General features: G+C 37.3%; 1 protein-coding gene across 1 annotated transcript in view; it reads right to left on the reverse strand.

Moving 5' to 3' along the window:
- The window catches only part of CTPS2 (CTP synthase 2), a 58,607-nt gene extending 40,724 nt beyond the window's left edge, over nt 1-17,883 (reverse strand). The window contains exons 1-13 of the mRNA XM_059466675.1: nt 17,661-17,883; nt 16,077-16,282; nt 14,576-14,746; nt 14,154-14,254; nt 12,247-12,363; nt 10,924-11,007; nt 8,350-8,430; nt 6,855-7,006; nt 6,475-6,607; nt 4,278-4,366; nt 3,487-3,581; nt 2,625-2,687; nt 1,972-2,015 (exon numbers count right to left, since the gene is read on the reverse strand). Coding sequence (XP_059322658.1) covers nt 1,972-2,015; nt 2,625-2,687; nt 3,487-3,581; nt 4,278-4,366; nt 6,475-6,607; nt 6,855-7,006; nt 8,350-8,430; nt 10,924-11,007; nt 12,247-12,363; nt 14,154-14,254; nt 14,576-14,746; nt 16,077-16,260 — 1,314 coding nt within the window. The 5' untranslated portion in view covers nt 16,261-16,282; nt 17,661-17,883. The remainder of the gene's footprint in view (nt 1-1,971; nt 2,016-2,624; nt 2,688-3,486; nt 3,582-4,277; nt 4,367-6,474; nt 6,608-6,854; nt 7,007-8,349; nt 8,431-10,923; nt 11,008-12,246; nt 12,364-14,153; nt 14,255-14,575; nt 14,747-16,076; nt 16,283-17,660) is intronic.
- Between the last annotated feature and the right edge of the window lie 17 nt (nt 17,884-17,900).

Genomic DNA, 17,900 nt, shown 5'->3' on the forward strand with positions numbered 1-17,900 from the left:
AGTTCTGAGTACCTGAATGCTTAGCAAACTAAGAAGCAATGTAAGTAGCTGCATCTTTTATGATGCCCCTCAGTTCCCCTGCCAAACTACCTGTCAAGTTCTATCTTTTTTTAAAAAATAAAAGGAAATGTAACTACTGCCCCACCAGTACCTTTCTTCTCCCTCCTCTGTTTTCAAAGGAGGAGAAACCAAAAGAAAAGTACACTGCTTCAATCCTAATTTAGTGCACATTGGCATCACAAGATATTATCAGTGCTTATATACTCCAATTAATTTTCTTGGATAATGAAACATCTACATCAGTTTGATAGTTCAGCAATCTGCTTCTCTTCCAACTGTTATTATTGATTACATAGAATATCTAAACAGCTTTCACACAAGATGGACTCTGCTAAGGCAGATTATTTAGTGGCTGTAATTATTGATAGTGCAAATCTCCCACTTGGAATGATTTACATCTGTTTCTTGTCCAGAACTGAGGTGTCAAAGATCAGATTAAGATGCTGAAATATGACTGTCAATAACCAATTTCAGAAGCTTAATGCAGCTCAGAAAAACAGAATATCCATTATACACACTGTAATGGCAACACTTCCATCATAAACAATGTATTAATCTTCTATGACACATTCACTCCATTATTTTCTTAACTTTATGTACACATAATTTTCTTTAACAGTCTACCTTACTTGCCCTTGAATGTAAACTGCAGATCACCCAGTTAAACACCATTAAATAAAACTGACACTCAAATTAAATAAATATCATTAAATAAAACTGACACTCAAAAAGCTCTAGAAATAAGGATGCCCCAGAATCACTCTTCTGTGCTCTATCTTGTTCTAACCTAAAATTCTACAGTAAGCTTGCAACATCTTCCACATTTTACAACACATTGCTATTATGAAATTGACCCCTGCAGAGAGAGAGTACATTTTTGCACATAATCAAGGAGAAAGGAAGAGACTTCTAACTATGGCAAGACCACAAATTTCATGCCAAAAGTTTCCCTTCACTCACCTGTGCACTTCTCCAAATACCACCAAATTCTAGCAGCAAGGCTACCCTGAAACTCTGAAGGTCTTTAATTTACCCTCAGAATTTCAGACTAGATTATCTTTCCTATGCAAACAAGCAACGTTGACAAACTGAGCAAATGCTCTAAAAATCCTCTTATTTGCACATTTCAGACTAAGCAGATGTGAAAAAAAAGTATATTTTACTTGTAAATCTCAACAAAATTTTTTTGAAGGAAATTTATAGAGAAACAGTAGGTTACTGTGAGCAACCTACTTAATTTGCCACTAGAGCAAATGTTTATATCTCACACCAAGATATTGCTTTATTTCTCATATTTACTTCTGTTTCATTTTCTTAAAAACCCCCTTTCCCTGATCACTTATAAGTTTTACTACATTAATAATGTGGTGAAATCCACTCTAAAATCCTATCATCAGAATATGATGCAGAGAGTCCTGCCATATCTGGGGCATTGACATTTTTGTCAAAAGGAGGATCATAAGATGCATAGGGAGGATGGCTGTGGTGGTTATTTATACTATATATATATATATATAGGAAATATAAGAATTTTCCAGCCCATTTCTTGTCTTACAAATTTTTATTTTGGTAATAGCTTGTGCTACACATTTCAGCTCCCTTTTATATTTTATTCCCTAGTAAAGCCAACTTGAAAATTATTGTCTACTCCCAGCATGAGTTTACACACAAGGAAACCATTAGAAAAGTTACAAAAATAAAGCTAAGGCAATTCACAGAAGCAAATAGGCAATGGCAAGACACTATCAAAAGAAAATACCTTTCTAAGCAATACTGAGTAAAGACAGGAGATACCACCTCATGTCCTACCACATAGAAATATAGATAAATTTTAAGTAACACAGAGTCAAATTCTCTTTTTAAGAAAGATGTATGTTCACAAAACACATGCAGGGAAAAAACAGTACTTACAACTGGGTTTTTTGTGTCTGGGTCAAATTCTGTAGAATTTGCATCTAGAACAGAAGTTCAAAGTAAGCACAGTACATTTACTCTACATGCACTAAAAACTCATAACAGCTCTGTGGCATTTCAGGGCTTGTCTACATTTATGTTACAACCTCATGAGTTGAAATGCATCCTGCACCACTTTTGAAGCAATAGTAGGAAGCATATCACCTCAGACACATAAGCTCCCTCTCCAAAACACTTTCCTCTCAGCTCTTAGTATTAGAAATTGTTGATAAGTTAAATCTCTTCATACTGCTACTGAATGGCTCTTGTTTGGCCATTCTGGCTAATGAAGGCTAGTGAGAAAACTCAGCTTTTACTTCTCACCACCAGCACACTTCAGAAAGAGACTACAGAGGTGAACTCTAAGCACACTTTCTTCTACACTCTTTAGATCAAAAAGCAGATTTCAAACAATGCACATAACAAAGAGTTCTTCCTCCCTTGCACAGAGAGGTAGCACAGGGTACTTAGCTGAAAATGGTCTTGCTGCAAGGGCTAAGTATCTAACAACCACAGGATCTGGAAACAGTTCTAATAATAGGCATACATTTCACACAGAGAATAAAAGTCCCTCTAAATAAATCATACTCACACCAGCCTACTGAGCTCACCTTCCCAATTCAAACAGTTTCTTGCAAATTCCACAACTGCTAACTGCATTCCCAGGCAAACTCCTAGAAGAGAAAACAAAAACTCCAGAATTTCCAGGCTGAAGAGTGGGACTGACTAAGTACTTGCTGCTCTGTCTTAAACTCGACTGCTTTGAAATCTTGGTATTCATTGCATATACACAGACTTACAAAAAACTTAAACCAAAAGTGGCTGCTCAGTGTAAAACTCACACTTGAAACTTGGCACATTATAAATACACGTGACACAATTATGCACTTTAGGTCCTTTCAAAGATATTTTATTCCTCTCATCTATTTTACCAATAATTATTGCAAATACAAACAGAAGCTGAAAGCCTGGTATATACAGATTCAAACTTTGCTTTGGCAACTACTCAGACACTTAAAAGTAAGAAATGTGGAGTGGGAAGCAAAGCCTCAGAGGTACACAAACTTAGCTTATAGGCCAGATGACATTTTTTACTTTACTGTAATAACATATAGCAGTAAATTAAAACAAAAAAACTTTAATATAGCAAAAGTGGTGCAAAGACATTTATGTTTTCTGCATACTGTTTAATAAAGAGAATTATAGTGATATAATTACAATGAGAAGCAAAGACTCTCCACTTTTGTACATGTAAATTAAACCTTTGCAGAAGGGATTGGTTTTTTCCCTTCCTCATACAGCAGGTGTGGTACAAGACTATGCTCCTGGGAATTCTCTACATGGCAGATAGTCACAACATCACACATACTTCCCTAAGACAGGATACTTCTCTAATGTGGGGGTTTGTCTTTTTTAATCAAATCAAGCTATACATCTCCTAAACACAGAAATTTCTCACTCTAATGATCTTACCAAGAAAAGGTTTTTTCTTTGTTCTTGCCCAGGAGATAGCTTGGAGTTTGCCTTCTGTTCCTCTGATTCCAAAACCTCCTGGGACCAGAATGCCACTGTAATGACAGCCATATACAAAAGAATATACATGTAGAATCAAGCCAGCAGAGGAATCCACACAACTTGAAGACTCTTGAAGTTAAAACTAAGCAAGCACAATTCATGAAAGGCATGTTTTATATGAACATTCAGAATACAAAGACATTAAAATTGGAGATTTATTTCATCTACCTACCCCAATTCTCATCTGACCAATATCACATTTCACAGTGAAATTCCCACTGCTTAAATAAATATTGCTCAAATAAACTAGCTACATATTCACTGCTTAAAATCCTAACACCCAAAATTTAGATCTTTTAATACCAAAAAACCAAAATGCATCTAGACAAGAAACAACATCACTTCAAAAATACAAATTGAAATCCTAGCAATGATTCTTAACAAAGACATTTTCAGTGTGCATTTACAAGCACATTTCACATCAAAATATCACTTTTCAATCAAATCAAAACCCTAAACCAACAACCAAACAACTGCAATTTGTCTAAAGAGATTAAGCAGACTTTGAGGGTATATGTTGAGACTTCAATTTGCTGAAGTTTTTCACCACCCATTTAATTTATCCTTTCACATAAGTAACAAAAGTCTGGATGCATTGAGAAATTATTTAATTTACTGAAGCATTTTTCATCACATGAAATAAATATCATAGTCTGCATTTAGGATACAGAATGCCCAATGTCACTTACTCTGCTTTGCACAGTTTGTGCCATGCCTGGTGATATTTCACTGAGTTTTCTGCTTCCATAGAACGTTCAAGTTCTGTTGAATCTATGTACTAATAAAGAAAAACATACAATGAAATGGTCTCTTTTTCCACAGAAGGAGCAGTAGACAGTACATGATCAAGTGCTAAGAGAAACTATTAACAGTTTCAAGTGAATTTGCCAATAAACCTGTAACAACTTCACTGAAGAACCTGTATTTGCTTTCAAGATCCAGTGTTTGCTCTAACTGCAGCAATCTGTGCCCTTTTCTTTGCACACAGCTCAGGAGCTGGGTCTGCCTGCAGCCCTGCTTGGCACCCTCCAGGGAAGCAGATTGACTAGAATTTGCAACTCTGAACCCAGGTTACCCTCCTAGGGCAACCAGGGCCAAACAAGGAGTGGTGCTGACCTTTTCCTGCCATCCCAATGGGATGTGGCCAGGATCTTTCCTTGCCTGGCTTTTGGGTGCCACAGCTTGTCCAATCTTATAATGAGACTGGAAAAATCTGCCTTGTCTGTGAGAAAGGTGTTCCTGGGTCTCTTGGGTAGAAGGGGAGAAAGAATCATTACCTATGCCCTAGTGGAAATACTGCATTAGAATCTCTCGTGTCATTAAAAAGCACGGGTCCTGACGCACCACTAGAGTTAAGTGAGGGAACAATGTACTGCACTGGGGACACAAAAGATCAGAGCTTGATTCTGGATTCTGTCAGCTTTTTTCTCAGATTAACATAATTAACCACATTCTGATATAGACTCCATCCTCCATAAAAATGAGATCATCTGAAATGGCAGAACTCACCTGTGTGCAGAGAAAGGCAACTGACAAGGAGATTGCTGAAAGTTTCCCAGACAAGACTGCTTTCTAGCAAATATTTTCTACTTTTTCCACATTCCAGAAGGCATCAAAAATACAACAGAAAAATAACTACTTTTGAATGTTGCTATTTTATACTAGAAGAATATTACATAACCAACTAAAAAGACACTATGATAGTGTGAGGTTGGAAAGAGAAACTAATGACAGTTGGAGTTAACTGTATTTTCCTTGCCAAACATATTAAGAAGGAACATTTATCAGTTAAAGAAGCATCAACATTTTGTCATTCAGATAAAGCAGTTCCTTCAGAGCATGGGATTATACTGACAGCCTTTGGGCATAAGCACTAAAAGGAGATTTGGACATGCAGTTAAGTACAGTGGGAACTGTGTCTGTTAACATTGGTTGCAACTGCACTAGAGCTCAGCAACCATCAGTTTTCATGTTTGTTAATGCAGAAGTCCCACCAAAACTAAGACCAGCTGCACATGAAGCTTGCTGTGCATTTGCAGACAGGGCACCTTTCACCTTTTTTGCTAAAAGCAAAGCTATTTTTCATATCATAAAAACTTTCCCCTCTGCAGCTGTCAGTACAAAACACTACAGTGACACAATCATGTAGGGCAGAAAGGACATTGGGAAGTCTCCAGCCTCATACCCTGCCCAAAGCAAGTCAAATTAGAGCAGGCTGCTTAGGATCATTTCCAGTCAGGATCTAAAAATCCCCAGGGATCAATTCTGGCTGTTCCCATTTTCTTGTTTCTTCATGCACACAGAAACAACTTTTTTAGAGTATTAGCTAATACTCTTCCCAGGGAACAAGAAAAGGCTGACCATCTGCCATTTCCCCAAATGCTATTTTTTACCTTTTCTTTTTTTTTTTTTTAAGACTGGTACATTTTCCTTTTTCTAGTCATAAAATAATTAAATTCTAGTCAATAAATAATTCTAGTCACAAAATAAATAAAATAATTGGAAAGGATGTCTAAGATCATTGAATCCAACTATTAACCCAGGACTGCCAAGTTCACCATAAAACTATGTGTCATGAAAACAAGTGAAATCTAACTATGGTAGTAAAGACAAATTTGCAGATAAAGTCTGCTTTTTCATCAGATCCAGTTTTGGGTAACTTCAGTGTTCCTTTCAGGTAGTTTAGTTCTAAATAAAATAATTAAATCTGTAAACATTTCTTTTAAAAAATGAAAGTCTCCAGTCTGTATTTATCTGCATGATTAATTTTCTAGTTTTCACATGAATTAAAACTGCCACACATGATGGGAACTAGTGGGTTACCACAGAATGATACAACAGTAGAATCAAAGTATTCCTGAAAGCAAAAGCCAGAAATATGCTTACCATTAAATCCAGTTTGTAATTAATTGCCAGTGCAGAGTGTTCCAGAGCCTTGAAAACAGATGCATAGCAGTCACTTAGCTTTGTGTACTTGCCCACGAGAGCTATGGAACACACCTTCAGCAACCTTTCATATCTGACAAAAACAAGTTCTTCAGTTACTACACCAAATTTCACAAAAAGAAGAAAAAAAAAATTTAACAGCATTTGCTTTTTCTTTCACTCCACAAAGTATCTCCTAAAATTCCCAAATGGTTTTAAACCCAGACCATTCACAGGTGTCCATCAGCACTAACCCACTCAGTCCAGTCGGTGACTTCATAGCAGCCAAAACTGACCTGGAATTACAGCACTTCTAGAAAAAGCAGCAGCATGTAGAATACCTGCAAGCCATTTTCTTCCACTTCATTAGAAGATCACTTGGCTGGTCATCAATAGGTAAATTTAGCCTCTGTTTAAAATACTTAATGATGCCTTGCTCCTCCAATAGGATTGGTACTCGGTAAGTAGAAGAAACATCATGAATAAATATCACCTAACAAAAAAAAGGCAGAACATAAAAAACTTACGTAAATTTTTCATAGGAAACATTCATTCTACTTTTAGATACTACATGCATTTTTTATTCTATACACATTCTGGTTTTTAAATATTTGAATGAGCAGGACAGATATTTAAGGTTCTATTAAATCTACTATTTAAGGTTCTATTAAATCTACAAGAAAAAAGTTACTCAAAAAGTAAAAATGTGTTTTACTTCCTCTTCACACCATCATACATGCTTGTGAAGCCTATCAATGCATCAGTTTTAATGCAAACATCTGGCTCCACAAACACTCATGCTTGCTAGCAGTTCTTTCCTCCCCTCTCACAAGCTTGAGGAGTATTAAGCATGAAAGCAAAAAAACAAACCTAACAAAACAGACCCAATTTGGTTGTGACAAAGTCACCTAAAAGGATGTTGTTAGTGAACTAGCCTATGTAATTACTGAGTACAGTCCATCTAAGGACCTTTTTGTTCAGAACACATTTACAAACTGCATCCAAGCTGCCAGCAATGAAGGTGATTGTGCTTGGTTTACCTGAGATCACAGAGCTCAGAATCCTGAGCACAAGTGTTCTCAAGACATGAACAGTAAAGGATACTCTCTTTGTTACCCCTGAGCTGTTTCTGCTCATCACAAACCTTGTACGTGTGTGTGCTGCCCCCTGCCTCTCTGTGTGCCCATTCAATCTGAATCTGTTGTACCTTCAGCATTATCCAGAACATTGAAAAGTAAAATGCTCTCACTTGCAAAAATATTTAAAGAGCAGTGAATTAATCAAAAGTAATATTTGAATAGCAATTAATTGTAAACTATTAGGGGGAAAAAACAGACAAGAATTATAGGAGAATATATAACTACACAGTAGATGCATGCTTGCATGCTATTACATATAATCACAGTAAGAGTGTTCATGTGGCTGTGACCATCTGTGGACATAAGCAAATCACCAAGCTTTAACTACACTTTGCTAATCCATTATTATAATCACCTGAGATGGTTTATGGACAATAAATACATAATGATAAATAATTAATAAAACCAGCCATAGTTGTGAAAACTGTACAGTTTCATGCTATGTATAACAACTAACCATGCACTCAAAATCTATTTTTTATTAGCTTTTACTCAACACGCATTTAAACTATTCATGACTGTCTGACATAAAACTTAACGTATGTACTCCTGATATTTTGAAAATGCTATGGCATCCATAATAGCAAGATAAAAAATTACAAAAACAATCACATATGAATGAAACAGTCAGAAGTTGAAAAGAGAAATGCACAGAAATATTTGTATACTGTCCCACATGTAATATTGAAATACAGACCTGCTCAGGCTCCACATGACAAAACATGGAAATCTTCTCCTTTACGGCCATCTCTATAGGTTTTGCACTTCTGCAGACTATCTGTGATAACAGAAGGAAAAACTTCAAATATTTACTAGGCAAACCAATAGAAGATCCTCAATATTTCATAGTGAAATTCATCTCTTTTGGAAGCAGAGCACAAACAAATGTGCCTTTTTTTACTCTTTCCCCCCTTTTGGAGTTCTAGGATATATCAGAGCTCACAAATATGTACTAGCAAGGCAGAAGCAAATCCATCACCTGCTCATACTGACCAATTTTCATTCATCTTTCATTGGCATTCTCTTTAATATTCCTTCCTCATAATCTTATTTCTTGCAACTACTATTGTAATACTCTTTGCCTCAAGTCTAGCAGCTCTATAATAATGAATATGATGAATCAAAAGAAATATTGTAATCAATATGATCAGATTTAAATTGAGAGAAATAATACTTAGCTTGCATGCATGAGTATTTCGGTATTTCAGCATCTTCTTAATTTAGACATCATGACAAAAACAAGGCCAAAGAGGAGAAAACTAATTCATAATTCTGTGGAGTTTTTACTGGTACTAGTATTTTGCTGATTCATTTAAACTCCAGTAATTTTAGAAAATATTGATAATTTTTAACCAATTAAAAAATAATTATATACTTTGGTGTTTGTTGGAAAGGGTCTTTTTGTGCATTATATAATTCCAGGCAACTAGATCAAAACGCAGAACTGCTCTAGTAAAGTGCCTACTTATTACTCAGTCCACTCCCTTCAGTTATTTTGAAACCTGAAAGTATAACAAAAAGTAGGATGAGCCTGTTACAAGGCTACTTCATTACTTTCCCCATCTTTCAAGCAAATGCAACTACTTAATTCATCCAGCCCTTTTGCTCAGAAACTTGTAGCTGCCCTTTGATCACCTTGCTAATGCAGCTTAGCTACTTTGATACTGATGGAGTCTAATTAACTTACCCTAACCTTAGAAGTAATTCTGGAAACAGAAAAAAAATGCCAAGTATAAGGGAAAATTAGTGTGCTTTTAGATCAAAAGGTAATTAGGAAACAAACTATACATTCTATTCACTTAAGCACAATTCATTTGTAAAATTTGGTACAGTTTGAATCTGAAGGTATAATTTATAAACCTTGATAGTACAAGCACATGAGTAAACCCACTTTGAAATCTATCATCCATCTTGTGGAGACAAATTTAAAGCTAATGCAGACACAGAAATCAAAAACATCAGAGCCAGCACAAAAATAGCAAAGCTACAATAAAAATGAGAGAGATGCACTGCAAAGGAACATAACACACAATGAGGAACAATTGAATCCAACAGGGCAGCTCTGACAAGTGCACACTCTAAGTGCTGCATCAGAGCACAGGATCTCTGCAGCCACAGCACATTTGGCACTCAGAACAGACAGGCTGGGGCACACAGAGCTGAGCAGCACCCCCAGGGATGCCTGGGGCAGGCAGGGAGGCAGCAGGGATTCAGAACTGGATGGAACAGGCTCAGCTGTAGGAGCTGCCCCATGTTCTGCCTGGCCAAGACAGCAACCATTTAAATATTGTCCTGAAGCAGCACTCAAGGAACTTTGTAAGGGCACCAAGAGGCTGCACCTGAAGTGAGAGCTGTCCCTGCTTCAGGTGTCAACAGCAGCAGTCAAAAACCAAAACAATACTGTGCTCCTGGCAGTCCCAGAACTGCCCCAGGCAAGAACCCAAGATGCAAGACAGTCACTGTTTTTGTCTGTTCTCCTTCTACTACACATCCACTTAACAGGCTTTTTAAAAAAAATTATTTTTGGTGGGGAAGGAGAAGTCAGGCCCTGGAAATTGCCCTAAAGGCTTTCAAAGAACAGGAAACTTTGTTATGCAATTAGCACTTCAAGAGGGATTTTGGAGATTAGGCCCTGAAACTTGGAACACGGTACAGCATTACATTAATAAAAGTCTTTCCTTCCACAAGCTGGTTATGATTATCATGTCACAGCCACTTCACAAACACATCTTACACATCCCCTATTTCCAAATCCATTGGTTTTGTAGCTAAAAACACATTCATTCATAAATGTTAAATGAAAGAGCTCAAAAAAAAAAAAAAACAGAAAGAAGCACAACACAAAATTTAGTTGTGTGACTATCTTAAGAATAAGTTTTCTTTTTTGAGGATATACACACTGCCTCTTCTTAATAATGCAAAAAAAATCTGAATGTTACAAGAAAACAGAAACATTCTAGGTTTTTCTAAAAAGTGAATTGAGATTTCAATTATTTTTAGCAGTGAATAATTATTTTTGTAAAAAAGATGCCTTTGAAGGACCTAGCTACAGTCCCAAGATATTGCAAGAAGTTAGTTGAATTAAGTTAGCTTAGAGTGATTTTGACTAATTTGATTTCCTGTGGCTTTAATGGAGCTATGCAGCACATATTTTGCATTTCTTCTAAAATTCTCATTTCTCCTGAGAGACTATGGCTTATTCTTTGAACACAAGTTATGTAAGGATATTTCTAGATGACCTATAAATAAAAATCTGTATTTATTGACTCACCAAATCTGGAGACAAGCCTAGACCCCTCAGTGCTCGAACGCTGTTCTGTGTTGGTTTTGTCTTCTGTTCACCAGTAGCATTAGGCTGAAAAGGCACATTTTGAAAGCTCAAATAGCAGCTAATATCTGCTAACAAAGCAGTTACAGATTAAAAGACAAAATTCATTGCAAGTAATAATATTTGCAGGAAATAAACATATCCAAAGAGAGCCATAATATGCCAGAAACAGAAATGACACGACTGTTATCACTTGTATATGAAATACTGTGATGAAACCACAGGGTTCCAATTCATGTCAAGTTTATTTTGTTGTTTTTGTTTTCAGAGAAAAATTTCCATATAATTGGTTTGGACAGTAGAAGAAGAATATTCTAAAAGTTGGATTTGGCTAAAAAATGGAGAATGTCCAACACAGCACAAAGCCTCCAGTGACTGTTTTTGAGATATTCACATGTAATAAATAATTCTGTTCTCAATTACACAGAATTGATCCTACCAATTGCTGTTCAATTCTCTAATCCACAGCTGTAGTTGGTAATTATCTTTTTGTCTGTAGAAGGTGAAATCTATCATCATTACAAACCTTTGCTTACCAAAATATCCCCAGTGAGTAGTGAAGCAAAATTTAGGTTCAAATGATGTCGTGGGTTGACAGCCTTTATCCCAATATCGTGTGTTGTGTCTGGCAGCTGTGCCTTTTCTCTCTTCCCCCCCCCCCCCCCCCCCGCGGCCGTCTTGCTGCGGCGGGGCGGGGAAGAGAGGAGGGAGGGTTTGACCAGGCCTCTTTGGCTTTTTGCTTTTGCTGCTTGGCTTGGCTAGCCGCTTTGCTTGCTTGCTTTCTGCTTTTTGCGCTGTTTTTTTTTCTTTTCTCTTGTTCCCTCTTTCTTACCCTCCCCTGAAGATACTGGACCGGCTCCGGACCTGACCTGAGACGTCCAGGACACCCGAAGCTTGCAAAGAAGAGCGGCGCCCTCTCAACACAGTCTGTTCTGGTTTTCTTTTCTTTTCTTGTGTTGGGGAGTGTTCTTTTGTTACTTGTAAATAAATAGGTTTTGTTTTCCACTTTGCTCCTCCGAGAAATTCCTTCCCGAACCCGGTATTGGGGGAGGGGTGGTTGGAGGTTTGTTTTGTTTTGGGGGGCTCCCTTTTGGAGATTTCCCCTAATTTGTCCTAAACCAGGACAAATGAAAAAATACTTTCAGTCCTGTACAGGGAGTTACAGTGGTCTTGACTTGACTCCAGCATGAAAGGGTTAATGAGACAAGTGAACAAATATAAAGCCAATATAGATTAAAATTTATAATATTAACTCTAATAACTTACCTGTGGTACTAGGCTAACATGGATATTACAGAAGTTCTCTCTTTTTGCTTTGAACTGAAACTGTCTGAATGCTTCAACAAATGGCATTCCTTCAATATCTCCAATGGTTCCCCCCAGCTGAAAAGGAAATGGATATGTCAGAGTGGCAGAATGCAAACACAAAATAAAAAAAGTCTCACGTATTTCAAGATGTTTTCTGAAACTTTTATCTGAAAAAAACCCCTGACAATTGAAATGTGCAAATATACTCTACAAAGTGCTTTCATCTACTCTGCACGGTTTGTTTCTTGTGGAAAACATTAAACAATTTTCCAGTTTTGTTATGTTCACTTTCCACCAAATACACAAGCTTCCCAGGGGAAGATGTGTGGTGCTGCTGAATAATACATGCCTCACACTGCCTTCAAAGTGGTGAACCAGCAATCAATAGTTAAACTGATGCAAAGATTTTTATACAGGAAAACTTTATTTCCTGTCAGATTAAAAAATACTTGTGATTAACTAGAGACAGACATTTCTCAATATTATCACAGCTTTCCAACACCAATAATTGTTTATTATCAAACCAAAATGCAAGACTAAATCCATGCTGAAATTTATTTATAAAGACAGAAATCAGATGCCTTTCAAGGACACAGGGAGAAATAGCAGACTAAGCACTGAATAAAGCAGCTTTGCACACAAGTCTGATGAAATAGTTGTATTTCAGAATGATCTTTTTGTGCCACCAAGTGGTTTTCAACAGAATTGCATATTTCTGTTCATCCAGTACCAGAAAAACTGACATCTATATTTGTACATCACACACATTTAGTCTAACTCCTTCAGGATTTTACAATGGAAAAATGTTACAATTATTTTTAGAGTACTAAAGAAAAATCTTTGTCAGGCTAGAGGTATAAATGTAACAAAAACAAACAAACAAACAAAAAACCTCCAAACCAAAACAGAAAAAAACCTGAAAAAACTGTAGCTAAAGGACTGATATGACCATCTCTCATTAATGTTTTTGTGCAACTTTTGTATTTACTTTTTCATATTTGTTTTAAATTAAGTATTTGATTCCTACTGTGAACATCATAAAAAGATCTATAGGTATAGTGGTAAGTGTGTCTCAATCAAGGCAGATTCTTCTGCATAAGAAACACTGAGTAATTCTGCTGCTGGGTCACAAAGTTTATGGTACTATTGATTGCAGAGCTCACTTCTGGCATTAAATCTGTGAGATGTTCTGTCAAATTCACAACTATAATCTTTTTTTCAGTATTTTCTGCTGTAATAGTGCTACTAGCAAATACTGGCTTTCATCCAGCTGTCTGAGTGCCCTACTAAGGGTGGGTCAAACTCCTTGTTTCCATTGTGCAGAACATCAGCAGGTTCAGTAATTAACAAAGTTGCCACCAAAGATAACATCAGAAAGTGGGACACAAACTTACACATTGTTTAAATATATTCCTGTAAGCATGACCACAAGCAACAAGATGAGCATTTGAAGTTCTACAGCAGCTACAAAGGCTCTTAAAGGCTCTCCTACAGACCACAGGAGATTTGAGGTATTACACAAGTTTTCTCAATACTATTAACAGTATAAAGCTCCAGTCAAACATCTGGATCTTGGAATAGGCAGTTCACATTACAGTAACTGCTTTAATTCTCTAACTTAATGAACTCTTAAGAAGCTCAATTTCAGCTGTATTCTAGAGTGGATTTAGTCAAGTAAATGGAAGCTGTAGAGATAAGACCATGCCTGTCTCTTTCAGACCAAACCAAAGAACATAGGAAGTGTTTTTGAATTTCTGCTCTCCACAAAACTTCAGTCTGACCCCTTTACAGTAAGGAGCAAAGAGAAAGCAAAGAAGCTCATCGTGTTCACTGTAGATAAACAACCTAAAAGGTTCTATACTTGCCTCAATTACACAGATTTGTGGCTCTTTTTTGTCATCATCCACAGGAACTTTTGCCTGATTCATTACCCATTCCTGAACTGCATCAGTAATGTGTGGAACAACTACAAAACAAAACCAAAGAGGCAAGCACAGCTTACTTTAGGTCCATATACTAATTTTTGCATGCTAAAGGGGTTAAGTGAACAGAAAGCCAAGAAGAAACTACTAGGTCCTTTCTCTAGTTCTCCTTTCCTTGAGCCCAGAAGCCAAACATTACAGGAATATGCCCATATCTTTTGGAAGGGAGAAAGGAGGAAGGTGGCAGAGCAAGAAGCAACCTGTTCTAGCTGATCCCCACTTTTGTGAAGACTGAATGACTAAAATTTAAAAATACAAAAACTAAAAATTAAAATTACAAAAAAATACAAAATTAAAAATATTACCTTGAACAGTTTTTCCCAGATAATCACCATGTCTTTCTTTATTAATGACATGCTGATATATCTTTCCAGTGGTGATATTGTTATCTTTATAGAGACTGATGTCCAAAAATCTCTCATAATTTCCCAAATCTAAGTCAACTTCTCCACCATCATTCAATACAAAAACTTCACCTGAAAGAGAAAGCAAAAACAGGCAGAAAATCAACAAAATAATCAGAAATTATGAAACACACAGCAGGAATTCCACAGACATCTTAAAATAGAAGAAAAAAAATTAAATTATGTATGACAACAACATATCAATAAAGTCCATAAAGCAACCCAACCTGCATTGTCAGTCTGTATGACTTAATATCCAAGTCAGTTTTATATCTAATGTCCATCCCTCAGATACATATAGTTTTGCAAATAAAATGAAAATTACATTGCCAAAATATTTAAGCCACATAAATATTTAACCAGCATTTCAGCAGCAGAGTAATCCTTCACTGGAAGAAAACAACCTCTGGGAATCATAAATCAGCAGCAAATAAAATATTCATTTACCAGCAGGAGAGAAAAACTACGCTTTTGTAAGCATGAATTATTATACATGTTCAAAGTGTTTCACTATAAATTCTCATTGATTGGATCTATTTTAAAGATTGAGGCTTCAATCAGGAGTAATGTTATGATGAAGTAAAATGCTTCTTCAAACATCATCACCATTTCTGAATCAGTTGTTTCATCCATGCCCACAACAAGGGTTATTTCTGACCCTGAAAAATCCACTTAAAATACCCTTCAGGTTCACACTTTTCTCAGGCCTCTAAAGAGTCTCTAAATTCTGAACTCAACTTACTAGATCTTGAGGTAAGGCTGGAAAGCTCTTCAGAAAACTGTAAATATTTTGCCATGACCCAATAAAATCAATGGCAAAACAAATTACATGATTAATGCAGACAAGAAAAAATGGACTACAGGAATGTATATTCCACCAAAGTACAACACTCCACTTTAATGAACTTAGGTTCTCTAAGCTTCACTAATGTTTTTGAATAATTTTTTTTTTTTACTAAAATGAGAACTTAAGCTAACTCTCATGAAGGCACTTATATTAGAAGGCCCTGATACCCAGAGAAAAGCATTCTCAAGTAACTCTTATGGACTTAAGTTTCAAGTAAGTTTCATAGCACTGTTTAAAAGGGGTTTTTAATCAAGTTGAACTGAAGACAGCATTAACTGAACAAGTCTTACAGCTAGGATTTTCCCAGTAAAGTGGGATTTTAGAGAAAGGAAGCATCTGCTCATAACAGTATCTTCAAAAACACAGGCTTCTGTTTCTTAACTTAGAGCAGACAGTGTCCTTGAGAACACAGAGTAAGCAATAAACTTTCAAAAGAATGATAAAACAAGTTGTAAACACCATACTAGTGTTTGGTTGTTTTTTTTTTTTTTAAAAAGAACACATTATTGTAAATATAAATGTTTATGTGAAAGAGAACAGCACTTATCTTCATACCATGTTCATATGGGGAAAAGGTTCCAGCATCTATGTTTATGTAAGGGTCAATTTTGATTGCAGTGACACGAAGACCACATGATTTCAGGATGGTGCCAACGCTGCTTGCAATGATCCCTTTGCCAATGCCCGAGATGACACCACCAGTTACCAGGATGTACTTCATTGGAAAACCAGCACACATGCACACACCTTGAGCTGGAAATCTAAAACAACAGAGATTTACTTCTGAGGAATGTACATTCATGTCTGGAAAGATCACAGACTCAATCTGCAAAGATCTAAATTGAAATGACCTTATGCAACATACAATAAAAATGACCATCCTGGAACCTGGGAGCAGGACTCACCTCTCCCAGGTTGTACACCAATCTGTAAGATAAACACTTATCTTATGCTCTAGGTCCTGATGGGGCTGATCAACACACAGAGCCGAGGTATTAATTTATGTTTCTAGATAGAAAGGGGTGCTGGGTGGCAAAACCACAGAAGTACTATAAAACTTTTTACTATTTCCATATTTTAGCAAACATCTACAAGCTGCATTTTTCCACCCATCTGAGAGAGGATGACACATATCTCATCTGTAAACAAATTCACATTCCATTCAGGCAGCTGTGGAGGCTAAGCACTGAACAATTTTTGACCAGTGACAGCATGGCTCACCATAAAGCAAGAACTCTAGGGGCAAGAAAATCTTTCCAATCTTTCCTTACTTAAATACTCAATTCACCCAAAATAACATGCAACAGCACTTGATCTAATGACCCTCAATATAAATCAAAGCAATGTGGTATTTCAGCTGCTGGTATGAAGCAGTAGATACCTAATGAACATTTTAATTCTTCTTTTTGTTATACTAAAGTAACATAAATAAGGCCTAGATCTTCAGGAGACTGAGTTCAGGAATGTAACAAGGCATGTTATCAACGTTTCTGGTAATCGGAATTAATAAACTATTTGCTTGTCAATATGATTGAAAAGACAACCATAACCATTAAACACATTTGACTCAGGAGAAAAAGGAACACCAGGATTACCTTTCCCTTGACATTTAATTTTAATATGTAATTCTTTTAATAGCAAAGATTTTAATACTTGGACCCTACTACCTCTGTTTCCGGCTATTCCTTCAAAACTTAGCCAACTTCGCTGTCAACACTAACATCATAAACATCTAAGCCATTTTCAAAGCCCTTTTCAGGAAAACAGGGGGGATAATTTCAACAACGGTATAAATCTTGAGTACACGCCACTTTAGAACCCTTAAATCTTGCTTACAGAAAGCAAAATGGAATTTTTGCTGTGATTTTAGCAAAAACAGCGATATCCCAGCAGCTTCAGGAAACGCGTTTACTTCAAACAGGTAAAGAGAACCGCAGGTGGTCAGGGAAGACACTTGTAAAAGATGAAGGAAATAGCGTTACGGAGGAAATCATTTTGCTGGGGAGTAGCACACGAATAGCTCCGTCCAGCCTTATCCACAGGAGCCGCCGCCTCCAGCCGGGATTTGCGGGCGCTGCGCCCCGGACGCGCCGCACGGCGGGAGGGCTCGGGCCGAGCAGGGAGAGGCCTCAGACTTACGCAGGTGTTACAGGCGGCCGCTCCGAGCGGAGCCCGGCAGCGCAGAGCAGGAGAGCCCGCCGCGGGAGAGCCCAGCCCGGCGGGGCGGGGGCGGCACCTGCCCGGGGCGGGGGCACAGCTCCTGCAGGCACCGCGCCTCCCAGCGCAGCCCGGCAACACGCGGGGGGCCGGGGACAGCGACAGCCCCGCTGGGCACACCCCGGTCGGGACCGCCCCGCTGGGCGCTCCTCGGTGCCTCAG

This window comes from Ammospiza nelsoni, chromosome 2 (genome assembly GCF_027579445.1).
Source record: "Ammospiza nelsoni isolate bAmmNel1 chromosome 2, bAmmNel1.pri, whole genome shotgun sequence".
Lineage (NCBI taxonomy): Eukaryota > Metazoa > Chordata > Aves > Passeriformes > Passerellidae > Ammospiza > Ammospiza nelsoni.